Source organism: Schistocerca cancellata, chromosome 1, assembly GCF_023864275.1.
Source record: "Schistocerca cancellata isolate TAMUIC-IGC-003103 chromosome 1, iqSchCanc2.1, whole genome shotgun sequence".
In the NCBI taxonomy this organism is placed as follows: Eukaryota; Metazoa; Arthropoda; class Insecta; order Orthoptera; family Acrididae; genus Schistocerca; species Schistocerca cancellata.
The window spans coordinates 518,423,558-518,437,223 of record NC_064626.1 but is presented as its reverse complement, the minus strand read 5'-3'; the positions used below and the strand labels follow the sequence as shown (position 1 = coordinate 518,437,223).

General features: G+C 42.9%; 1 protein-coding gene across 1 annotated transcript in view; it reads right to left on the bottom strand.

The window, feature by feature from the left end:
* LOC126178791 (DDB1- and CUL4-associated factor 1) overlaps window positions 1-13,408 on the bottom strand; it is a 258,124-nt gene extending 244,716 nt beyond the window's left edge. The window contains exons 1-2 of the mRNA XM_049924559.1: window positions 13,056-13,408; window positions 12,712-12,860 (exon numbers count right to left, since the gene is read on the bottom strand). Of these exons, the coding sequence (XP_049780516.1) occupies window positions 12,712-12,812 (101 nt within the window). The 5' untranslated portion in view covers window positions 12,813-12,860; window positions 13,056-13,408. The remainder of the gene's footprint in view (window positions 1-12,711; window positions 12,861-13,055) is intronic.
* Between the last annotated feature and the right edge of the window lie 258 nt (window positions 13,409-13,666).

The window sequence follows — 13,666 nt, the reverse complement described above, 5'->3', positions numbered from 1 at the left end:
CCCAATGGTGGAGACGTATCTCTCCCAACACTCCTTCTTCCGTTGTTTGATAAGGTAGCGAGCACAGGCACAGAGCTATTTAAAGGCTATGAGGTGCTCCAGGGAAGGGTTCCGCTTATGCTGCTGTAGAGCTCACCGACGCTCCTTAATTTCTTCAGCGACTTCCATCGACCACCAAGGGACTGCCTCATGCCTTGGGCACCCTAAAGAGAGGGGGATCGCATTTTCTGCAGCAGAAACAACTGTGCTAGTCACCTGCTCAACCATCACATCGATGTTACTGTATGGAAGAGATTCAGTGGTGACAGTAGAGGTGAAAGTTCCCCAGTCTGCCTTGTTCAAAGCCCATCTGGGCAGACGTCCATGTGCCTGATGCTGGGGCAGTTACAGGAAGATGGGGAAGTGGTCACTACCACACAGGTCGTCATGTGCTCTCCAGTGGATAGATGGGAGAAGTCTGGGCTGCAAATTGATAAATCAATGGCCGAGTAACTACCATGAAACTGAAAGTGTGGCGGCCCCAGTACTTAAGAGGCAGAGGTCGAATTGCGACAGTAAAGTTTCGACATCTCTGCCTCAGCCAGTAAGCATGGTATCGCCCCACAAGCGGTTATGGGCATTAAAATCTCCCAGAAGTAGGAAAAGTTTAGGGAGTTGATCAATCAGTTCAGCTAATACATCTAGGGGTGATGCACCATCTGGAGGAAGATATACATTGCAGATAGTTATTTCCTGTGTCGTCCTTATTCTGATAGTCACAGCTTCAAGAGGGGTTTGAAGAGGCACATGTTCACTACAGAGTGACCTGCTGCCACCTATTTATTGCCTGAGCAGTCTATATCCATTGTGCCTGAGGGTCTGGCGAGATCTAGGTCGTCAGCGGACGCCAAAATCTCCACCCCATCCTCAGCCGCAGGGCTTATAGGTAGTGGTGGTGTGGGTGCCACCGCAATTTTCTTGGTCTTAGGGGTTTTCCTTTTGGATTTCTCTCATTGCTCCTTGGGTTTGCCTGGCTGGGAGGACTTCACTGGCTGTCTCTGGGACTGAGGAAGAGCGTGAAGCCGTATTATCAGCTGCTTTTGGGCTCTTCAGCCACTGGCATGTGTCATCTTTCCCACTAGAAGAAACCTGGGAAGGGAGTGATTCAAGGGACCCCTTCCTAATGAGAGAAGCTGAAGAAGACTTACACTTCTCTGGCTTAGAAGTGGGGGCAGATGTCCCCAATGTTGGGGGGGGGGGGGGGGGGGTGGCTCCTGAAGTAGGTGGTGCAGGAGCAACAAGGAGGGAAATACCCCCCCCCCCCACAAAGGGGGCAGGTGTAGTCTTCTGGCTCTGTGAGGTGACCTGGGTTGGCAGAGCTGATGGTGCCAGAACAGTTGTAGCAGCGGTGTAAGACAATGTCATACGCACTGGATGCAGGCGTTCAAATTTTCTCTTAGCCTCAGTGTAGGTCAGTGTGTCCAGGGTCTTGTACTTCATGATTTTCCTTCCTTTCTGGAGAACCCTGCAGTCAGGCGAGCAAGGCGAATGGTGCTCTCCGCAGTTGACACAGATGGGAGGCGGAGCACATGGAGTATTTGGATGTGATGGGCATCCACAATCTTGGCATGTGACGCTGGAAGTGCAGCGGGAAGACATATGGCCGAACTTCCAGCACTTAAAGCACTGCATCGGGAGAGGGATATAGGGCTTTACATCACACCAGTAGACCATCACCTTGACCTTCTCAGGCAATGTATCACCCTCAAAGGCCAAGATGAGGGCACCGGTGGCAACCTGATTATCCTTCGGACCCTGGTGAACATGCCGGACGAAATGTACACCTCGCCACTCTAAAATGGTGTGCAACTCATCGTCAGACTGCAAAAGAAGGTCTCTGTGAAATATGATACCCTGGACCATATTTAAGCTCTCATGGGGCGTGATGGTTACAGAAACATCCCCCAGCTTGTCATGAGTGAGTAACTCCCGTGACTGGGCAGAGGATGCTGTTTTGATCAAGACTGACCCAGATCTCATTTTGGACAAGCCCTCCACCTTCCCGAACTTGTCCTCTAAATGCCCAACAAGAAACTGTGGCTGCATCGTCATGAAAGATTCCCCATCAGCTCTCGAACATACAAGACACCGGGGCGAATAAAATCCACTGCCATCCTTAGCCTGACGTTCCTCCCATGGTGTGGCCAGGGAGGGGAACGATTTGGGGTCATACTTCTGTGCACTGAATTGAGCTCATGATTGCTTAGAGACTGCTGGTGTTTCACCACCAGCAAGAGATGATGGACTACACTTCATCGCGTGTCATCTGGCCTGATGCCACCCACTCTGACCGGGAGCCCTCCCCACGGGCGCCACCCGGCCGCAGCAAAGGCCACCTGGCAGGATAGCCTTTGCCAGGAGTCTCGATGCCCCAGGGGGATGGGCATCTACCCCTTGGCACACGTGGGGAGTTAACAGCGCAGGCATCAGCAGAGCGATCCCTGTGTGGTCAAGGGGCTACAACCAACAGGGTACATAGCAGCCCCACCACAACGGACTGGCTACCGTGCTGGATATCAGGTGCAAAGAAGTCCATGGTCACTGTCAACACAGAAATCAACACTGCATAGTGAATGCTCGAAAATGCACCCAGGAAGGTGTCCTCGCCCAAGAGATGGAGAATGGGCAGGACTGCAATGCGACGATGAGAAAGTGGGCTAAAGATCACAATGCACGATGGACACGATGCACCTTTTGAGGCACCCTTCCCCAATTGGCTCGCTATTTGGGAAAATTTTGAGGAATGGAGGTCGAACCCTACAGGGGACAGTCACATAAAGGCCGAAACATGTGAACTCCTATTCTAACCCCTGGACCCGCAGGGAGAGGGGGGGGGGGGGGGGGGGGGAGATCAAATAAATTACTGTCTCAGCAGAAAAGATTAATAAATACCAAATCTTTAGCAAACCGATGAAAATAACTTCAATGTTCTGCAAGGCAGTTATTGCTTGCCTGCCAAAACCGTGGAAATAAAATCAGAAAACTGAACCCAATAATATATTTCATCCTTCCGTAACTACGTGAATGTATTTAATTGACTTGTCAGCTCCCAACCACAGAAATCTATTTTGTTTTCATTTGATGTGGGAGCTGTAAACTAAGAGGAAACAGCAAAATCACTAAACGTAAACACAGGTCAAGTGGAGACTACCCCCTTTCCCTACAACTCAGACTGCTCTGTGCATGTGCGAATCTGGCAGTTTGGACGTGCCAGAAAAATTTTTCCGTTCAGCATCTGGCTCCTAGTAGCAAGAAGTGAGGAAGATACTGCTCATGTCGGACTGAACTGTGCATGCACATAAGTCTGCTGGCAACTACTCAAATGAGCCTAACATCAACAGTTGTGATGTCACGCTCATGAGAAGTAGTTTGTTGTTATGAAGTATTGCATACTCTTCGTCATAAAGCCCTTGTCACATTTTGCAGACACTTCTGTGTGCACAATGTTTTATTGTTGTAGATGGTGCATTTCCTTTGCAACTAAATTTTTTTCTCTTATTTCTTTTATTGCTGTAGTAGCAGACTACAGCAACATTATTTGATAGAGTATCAGTTCTTACGAGTCAAAATTACAAAATTTTAACTGAAGCCTCTCGGATGTTAAAATTTCCAGGTTTTCCCCGGTTGTCCGGGGCATATACACCTTGCACACACAGGTGGCGGAACACAGGGGCTTCCCTCATGGAGTGGGTGGCCACAGCCACCTTACAAAGGGTCTACCATGCAATGGGAAGACATATGCCCAAAACGCAAGTACCGAAAGCACTGCATAGGTGGAGGGACGTATGGCTTCACACCACATCTGTAGCACATAACCTTGACCTTCTCTGGGAGGGTACCCTCCTCAAAAGCCAGAATGAAGACACCAGTATCAGTGCGGTTGTCTTAGCGACCCTCCTGCACATGTTGAACACAATTAATGCCATGCTGCTCTAGATTAGCTTGGAGTTCCTCATCAGTTTTCAGGATGAGGTCCCAATGAAAAATTACTCCCTGGACTATATCCAGAGATTGGTGAGGAGTAATAGACACCGGGACATTGCCAAGACGATCGCAGGCACGAAGAGCTGCAGATTAGATGACAGAAGCAGCTTTGATCAACAGGGAGCCCAACCGCATATTACTAAGAGACTCCACTTCACCAAACTTGTCCTCAATATTTTCCACGAAAAACAATGGCTTTGTCGCGGTGAATGTGTCCCCATCCATCCTAGTACAGACAAGGTAACAGAGAAAGGGTTTCATCTCAAGACGGCGAGCCTGGCCCTCCTTCCATGGTGTAGCCAGGGAAGGAAAGATTGCCAGGTTATATGAAGCAGCATTCAAGGATCCTTCACCATTCAAAGAGACAGCTGTTTGAGAACAGCCTGATTTTTGCAGCTTGATATGCTTCATGCACCAAGCACGCACCCTAATAACACCCACTGTGACCAGGGGCTCTCTCCATGGGTGCCACCCAGCCACATCAAGGACCATCTGGCACAGCAGCCATTGCCAGGAGTTCAGATACTCCTGAAGAGACAAGCAACCACTCCTTGGAATACATGGGGAGGGAGCAGCTCAGGTATCAGTAGTTTGATCCCTGTGTTGTCAGGGGCTTCAACAATATGGGTACATAACAGCCCCACCACACAGACTGGCTACACGTGCTGGTGACCTAGCAGATAGGAGGGGCTACAGTGGGGAAGGGAGAGGGGAAGGAAGGGGGAGAGGAATCCACACCATAGATGCTATGGAGGGAGTTCTTTCCCATATGGCTCACACTAGAAACAGGAAATTTTGGAGATCAAACCTCATGGGGAAACCTAAATGCCAAAAAGAATGAAAGAACAGGCAAAAGTAACAAACTTGCAACCAACACAGGAAACCAGGTGGATAGCCAGGTCGACATAAATCAGAACACCGGATGGGGGAAGGACGTAGCAACAGGCAACAACCGAGGATAGGAAGGGAGGGAGCAGGGTGAAGGAAATACAGCCAGGTAATGAAGAATGGGTCACAATAGCTTGGGGCCCCATGTGCGCCATGCACAAACTCATGAAAGAACCATGAGCTCCCGGGGGAGGGGGGGGGGGGGGAAGGGGGGGGGGTAGAAAACATGGATGGGGGAAATGAATGAAAGGGGAAACCGCCTAGTTTGAATACTAAATACTACACAGAGCACAGTTTAATCATTGCTAACATTTAACTTGAAAATCATGAAATAAATGTGTACAGGCGGAAGAGACATGGAGATGCAGGAAGATTTCAGGTAGATTCAAAACATTTTCCGGAAAAGATGTCGACGTCAATAATTTATTGGTTACAAACTGCAGATTAAAACTGGCGAAACTGCAGACTGGTTGGAAATTAAGGAAGTCAGGCTTAGACAAACTGAAAGACTCACTGGTTGAGGAGAGTTTCAGAGAGAGCACTAGACAACAATTGACAAACTGGGGAAAGGCCCACAATAGAAGAGGAATGGCTTGCGTTGAGAGATAGAAGTGGCATTCCCTGCCAAATGGCCAATCTAGGATGATTCTCCCAGCACAACCATTTTGTTGAAATTTGTACAGTATGTAATTCAGGAACAGGCTCTATCTGGAGTGAAGATCATAAAGCACAAGACACAATCTCTGTTCAAACCTGCTGAAAAACTCTGCCACAGCAAATTTTCCTCTTTTTTCTTCAAGAAATGGGTAATAAGTAAAATGCATTTGAAACATGATCATCTGTCAGTGCACTCACTTACTGACTGTCTGTCAGAAAATTAGTGAATTACGACCTTTCCTATAAACGTTTTCACTAGGTTATTAGCTTCAAATGTTACAAAAAATACCATCTGTTAAGTATTGGCAAACCATGGTGGTGACGGACAGGTACATACAGCGATCTATCTCCTCCTGGTTCTACAAGGTGAAGTGAAATTCGCCCACAAGGTCTTTGTAGCACGACTAGCCACATGCCAGCGATAAAAAAAAGGCTCTCACAAAAGTTTGTCAGGTGAGTACATCCGGCAGAAAAAGGACGTTAAAGAGTGGCAAGCTGCCAACACTGTAACCACGTGCATGTTAACTACCTCTGTCAGCACATATTAGTTATGCTGTACAGTTGGTGTAGCGTGTAGAGTTTTGCATTCGCATGCAGGAGGTCGAGGTTCGATCCTGAGTTAGGGTGCATTTTTTTATTTGCTAATTTCATTCTGAGACTTCATACTGTAATATACGCCGTCTCTTAGGTCACATGTATCCTAAATTTACAACATTTTGTAATGCTGAACATAACAAATACGTAGCTGAAACAAATGACCTGTCATAGGACAGAATAACTACAGAAACAACATCAGTTTTGAGATACTAAAGATGATAGTACAATACAATAACACAACGTCTACTTGTCATTTATGTTACATGTAATATGAGCGCTCAGATTTGACACATTAGCAACCAGTGACAACAATAATGTCCACATTAATAACAGTATGACATTCACAGCAGAGTATGTTGTCCTCAGAACAACAGGCACTCAAAGCGTCTTCCCTGCTCATCCAAACATTGTGCAACCTGCCACATCATACAGCTCTGGGCCCTTCGCAGCACAGCTGCATCGACAGTAACAAGAGCAGCATGAACATGCGCTACCAATTCTTCCACATTCATCGGCAGAGTAGAGAACACACACTTCTTCAGGAGCCCCCAGGAAGAAAACCAGGGGACGTAGGTCAGGTCAACACGGTGGCCATACAACTGAATGTCCACGTCCGAGCCATTTCCCTAGAAATGTTCTGTCCAAATACTGTCGTACATTAATTCCAGAGCGTGGAGATGCACCATCATATTGGAACCATATCCTCAGCCGAACATGTAGTGGAATATATTGCAGCACATCAGGCAGATAGTTTGACAGGAATGCATGCAGTCAACTGGTCAGGCAACATGTAGGGACCCAAACACCTGTTGCCCAATATACGGCCCAGACGCTGATACCAAAGTGAACTTGATATCCATGGTTGCGGGTAACATGCGGGTTAACCTCACACCAATGGTGGGCATTGTGCATATTGAAGACACCCTCATGCGCGAATCTTACTTCATCTGACCATATTATGATGTTCACGAAGTCATCATTGGCTTCCTGTAATTGTTGAAACCATTCACAGAATTGTATCCACTGATGGCGATCTGCAGGAAGTATAATATAGGGGTGCAGCCCATGCCCATGCAGCATGTTAACGACCGTGTGTTGCGAGACACGCAGCTGCCTTGCTACGCTATGTGTCCTTCGCTAAGGTTCTTGTTGTATGAGCTCCAGAATAGCTTCTTCAGTAGCTGGAACACAGCAAGTCTGTGGACAACCTCTGGCATGAGATGGTGGAAGGAGAGAATCTGACTCCTGAAAGTGCAAAGCCAAACAACGAAACACGTTTTTATCTGTATGGCGTCGACAAGGATATCTAGCAGCATATTCACATGCAGCAACACAATCCCCATTACCAGATGCACCAAGGACCAGAACCATATCCACATATTTGTTGTTTGTGTATGCCATACATCTGCCACACTGGTTTAGAGGCTTGCAATGAAAAAATTCTATATGTGTACACATGTACATTGGAGTCTGTTACAGGCGTGTTATTCTGCTCACAACTAGTCCCTGTCTGGTGGACAGCACTTACAGTATAACCACGCCGTCAGTCCCGCATACTGTTCCATCTAACGCACATTACCCATCTGACAGATATTGTTCTGTCATGATTCATCCTGACACCACTAACTGTGAAATGTTCGACTTCAAATTACACTGTTTCCCTAACGGTAATAGACGTGATCCTTCCACAATCCCATCGATAGAATAATAATAATAATAATAATAATGCATTGAGATACATACTAAACAGCATGCGGTTACCAGACTCAATGTTGAAAGGCATAATTAATGGGATCATGTTGATAAACACATACAAATAGTAACCGAGTTTGGACATTATTCGCAAAGCACGTTGCTAGCTCTACTGGTAACTTAAGGCCCTAACGAAATGTAACGGCCCTGAACAAGGCAAGAATAATAGTTGGTGCCAATCTATGGTACCACTGGAGGAGGGTACAAAGAAAACAAATTTTTCATCTAGCAGATGAATTGGTGCGAATAAATTCACACCCACGACACAGAGAGGGCTTCTTTCAAAGCTGACCAATCTCCAATTTCTACGATTGTAGTATGTAAGCACAAATGTTTTCTAGAGGACCTGCTGCAATCGCTGTTGATGATTAAAGATGCCAGACACCGTACCACCTGGACTACATTTACCAAATAAAAAACATATGCCTCAACACAGCATCGAATCATCATCTCCTGCATGCTAACCCAAAACTCTATCCACTGCACCAACTGTACCGCACAACCAGGATGTGCTGACAGAGGTAGTTACCATACATGTGATTACAGTGTTGCTAGATTGCCACCCTTTAACGTCCTTTTTCTGCTGGGTGTACTTGCAAAGACGAAATTTTTTTATCGCTGGCATGTGAGGAGTCTCACTGCGAAGTCCAAGTGCACAAATTTCACTTCACCCTTTTTAAGTTTCTGCTCACACTTCACATATTAGGGCAAGTGACTCATAGTAATTTCTGGTGGTTAAAGCCATCTGATGTCCCAGGTATCAGCTATAATGGGAACAGGCATGCTGTTTTACCATAGTTAATTATTTAAAATTTCTTTAAATTTTAAGTTTTAAAAATCTTTCAGAGGTTTAAGTAATTTTACCATACTGAAAAGAAATTATTCAGCTTGTTTCCTAAATCTGAAGATGGTTGTTGGCCAACTGAGACCAGTTATCTAGTTACTACTTGACTAAATCACAATTAAGACTTTTAACATTTGGAATAATTAAACATTGTTGACCAACTATATTTGAGCCATGATTAACGGAAGCAAGCTCACATACAACAATACAGGGGTCAAAAAACCAATTGTGTTCTACTCGTGACATCCACTTTAATTAATTTAAAAAAACTATGGGAAACCTAAATCAGGATGGCTGGATGGATATTTGAAGTCTGCTACTCCCAGTGTATTAACCACTGCATCATCTCACTCGGTGGCAAACTTCCATGCCAGGTCAGCAGTGAAGTTTCAAGAAAGTATGCATATGTTTCTATATAGTATCTTTGTGAAACATGGCAGGTTGTTGTTATGTAGTTTAGATCACCAGTTGCATCCAATAGTGGCCCAAACCATCACATTTGGCATGCGACAACAACGCTGCTCTGAAATGCAGATCGGCAGACACCAATAACGATGGTAGATTCTACACTTCGACAAGTTGTAGTGTGGCTTGTTCAAAAACACTACATCCTGCAACCCGCCACACCAATTTTGCCATTCACATACACATATTATCACTAAACAAACTATTGACAATACATAATTTAACCCCCAGGTGAAAGAAAATGCTGTGAAGCACAACATATCTGACTCTGGCCTCCTTCCCTCTCAGTCTTAAAATTTTCTTTTCTGTGTGAATCACCTTATCATTTTCGGCTACGCAAACCACCTTCCGTCACCTTTGACGGATGTATAAAACCATCTACCTATATCAAACCATACGACTATCAACATTACCCCCACTTCAATAGCAGCTGTCCCTTCCACTCCTCTGAAATGCACAAATGAGAAAAGTCTATAGAATACACCCTTCATTCATAATATCCTCCTAGCCTCAATCTATGGTACTCCTTATGTTACATATGTAATGTGTAAATTTTTTCCTTGGTTTCTCAGCTCCCTTGTTATGAATTTGCAGAACTCAAAAGATTGTGCGTGTGTGTCTAGTATTTTTTGTCAACCTTATTGGTCAAAGGCGCAGTAGCTGTAGAGCACTATTGAATATTACGTTTGATTTGGCTGTTGTGTTCTACTTCTTTTGGTAAAATGAGCGATGAGGTACTTCTTGGGCCACCAGCAGGCACTACATATGGCCCATCGTCAGCATAGGAAGTGAAACTTATGATGTGACCTTTTTGGGCTCAGTATGAACACAAAGCATAGTATACTGGCTGCAGCATAAAGCATAGTAACTGGCTGCAACATATGAGAGGGGGGACTTTTTCCCCTTCCTCTCTTGTGGACATCTATAGGTGGATTAGTGCTCACTTTCCTCACACCTCCATTTAAAACCTTCAACGAAAAAGAGTGCTCATTGTATTTGCATCCCTTTTCTTACACCCATCTACCACAATTTTTTCCCCTTTTTATTAGTATGATTAACCTGAGCTGGTTGCCATGGAGGTGATTATTCTGTTTGAGGTGTCAAATTATGTTTGAGCTCAGAATTTGTTCTAAGATTTAACAACAAATGTATGACAAGGGTATTATTTATTTGAGAGGTCTACAGTAGAATATGGATAAAAGTGGGTCTAATTCAACCACAGATTCATTATACAATCTGATAGGAGTTCCATCAAGCCCTGGAGCTTGGTCCAATTCTACCAATTTCGGCTGTTTCTCAACACCGCTAACATCAATAGCTCTATCATGTGCCTTTGCAGTGCTGTAAGTAATAAAGTGGTACAATGACCCTGAATTTTCCTTTGTAAAGGAGCATCTAGAAATGGAGTGCATATTTCTTCTTTCGTTTTGCTGTTCTTAATTTCAATTCCTGTATCATCCAAGAGTGCCTAGATGCAAACTCTGGTACCACTAACAATCTTTATTACAACTAAAATTTCATTGGTTTTTGTAAGACATCCTACAATACTACTCTGCTGTAGTATGCGTAGTTGAAGGCTTCACGTGTTGCTCTCTAGACAGCAAAATATGCTTGATTTAGCATCTCCCTATGCTTTATTTTACACATATTAGATAGCAGCTTCTGTTTCTTTACAGTGACTATATACAATGGAAGCTCTCTCCCATCATGAACCGTTTTACTAAGTACATACTTACCAAGTGCATGGTCAAAAGCTATTTTTGTACCCCTCAAAACAAATCAAATGAAGCCCATACTTTGTTCATAGGGTCTGAACAAAGCTACCTGATGTCACTGAGCAGATTTACTGCTCTTTCTCTTGCATATGATAACTCAGTTCATTTACTATTAAGAATTTAGCAGACCTGATAGCAGTACAATAGGGTTTAACAGACATCCTCTTAAGACCCGATAACATTTAAGAGCGACAGAGCTTCAGTATTTTTAACTTAAGTTAAATGGTCACACCAATCAAGAGATACACCATTTTGTATGTGATAGAATCTACAAATACATGATGGGTTGAAGAGTGTGATTAAATTCATCCAGTTTGAGCACTGATACTATCAACCAATATGGAGACAGCCATCATAAAATCACACTCATTTTAACTATCAAAGACAATGGGACCTCCCCTGGAAAATCTGTCTCAGGCAGGGGAAGTATTGTTGTTATGCCTTCAAATGTATTGAAAATATGACAATAGCAGACCACAGTGGAAAATAGAGGTATTTACTCAGAAAAGTGAAAACACCCATGTAGTGCTCAACAGAGTAAAAGAAACCTAAAAGCAGGTCAAGCTTCCAATTTCTACATCAATTTATGTTAACAGCAATGTTGAATTGCGACAAAGACATTGAAATTAACTGTAAAACAAGGAGTTTCATTGATAGAAGAAAGGTAGCATATGTTAAAGAATAAATTACTGTTACTGGAATATCAAAAATGTAAGGAAAAGATAGATTGCCACTTGCCATAAAAATGACACATTAAGTTACAGACAGGCACAACTAAATGACACACACCAGCTTTCAATCGCAGCCTTTGTCAGTAGCAAATTATCTTTTCCTTACATTGCTGATATTCCAATCGGGAGTTTCCGTTGTGATTTTACTTTTACAGGAAGTTTTGAGAGACATTTCAAAATACCACATGCATGCTTAAAGAGATACACAGGGCTAATAGTATTTTGACAGAGTAAACAGGAACTGTAACTTTTTGCTTTGAGGAATAAAATGCTACATTTCCAAAATACTTGTCAGATCCATAGCCTGCTTCATAAGTCAGTGAACCATTGTCATCAGTTCAGAAACAAGAAATTTCTTACCCTCCCCACCAGTAACGGAACTGAGTAATAGAAATGATTAAAATATGTGAATTTTTTCAATGAAGACCATTCAGTGTTCGAGCAGATAAATCACAAGATAGTATAAATTGAAATAACAGGGCTCTCTAAGAACATTGAACACAGTGCATGTAACAATACAGTACAATAGGCTATGGATATTTTTGACCTATCATTAAATACCTGATTTAAAAATACTAACAATACGCACAGAATGCTAATAATCCTCTAAAAAAATATCCGGGAAGTTACAACTGTCACTGGTTTACTATCTAATAGACTACTGAACAATGATATCTATAGGCTTATAGTTGTAGGGATCTTACGTTTCAGCACACTATTAAGTCTCGTATATACATTCAAAAAGCAAAAACACAATACGGTTCCCAGACATCCAAAGTAATACTAAAATGCTTAAGACATCATAGCAATTTAACTACAAAGAATTAACAATAACTTTTTCTTTGATTAAAATTTGGAAGTTATGAACACAAACACAACGGATAGGCAACAAAAAAAAAATAAATTAACATACGTAAAAGAACTATACAGCACAAAATATCTGCAAATATGTGCTATACATTGCAGCGTGTAAACATACCTCGTAAGAACTGGAACTGGATCGTACAAAGAATTCTGGTGTTCCTCTTCCCATGAACGCAAACAGTACATTATTTCACTTATATCTGTAGTGGACTCCATCCTTCTCTTTATAGATTATGCAATTATTCCCTTAATGTTTGCAATCAGCTGCATACGTGAAATTGTAAACAGAAATTACTTTGTTGGTTAAACAACGTTACGGAAAACGTTAAATATGCTGACATTAAAATTCTGCCAAATACATAACTAATATAAAACTGCAGGCATTTGTATCTTCAACGCCTAAATGAAAAATGCCAATAACACAAGGAAAAAAATGACTTAACCTAAATACGAACTCACAGTATCACATTATAAGGCAACAAATTTTTATCAGTTTTTGTAGTAGTCCATCAAACTTGATAATTTACTAACTGACAAGCATTTCCAAAAGTTGTAACATCAGTTGTATTCTCAAAACCAACACCACCGCTACACTACACGATACATCACGTTGTGAGCGGCAAAAACAATTGCTAAGCGCAATTCGTATGTGTATATTGCACCACGAAAATATAACTAGGTAAATTGCAACCTTCCGGGCAGTTTTTGAAATTTGAAAGTGCTGTTATTGTAAAGTTTCTCATAGGTATTAACTTTATAATAGCTATAGTAAGCATTTAATTCATTTTCGCACGTTTTTCGAGGTAAACCAGAGATATTTGGCAATGGAGACGGATGTTGATCCCGGATTCATGGCCAACACAAGATGTTGTTAGTACACACACAGACACACATGGAAAGCGCAAAAGTCCTGTCAACATACATACAATATACCGACACAGCAGAAGACAGAGACTGATGTATGGTATTATGTCACCCTACGACAACTAAAATCGGAAAACATAAAACATGACTAAATTAGAAAGAATTATTGCCAGAGGCAAAACCTGTGATTTATCATCAATTGCCTC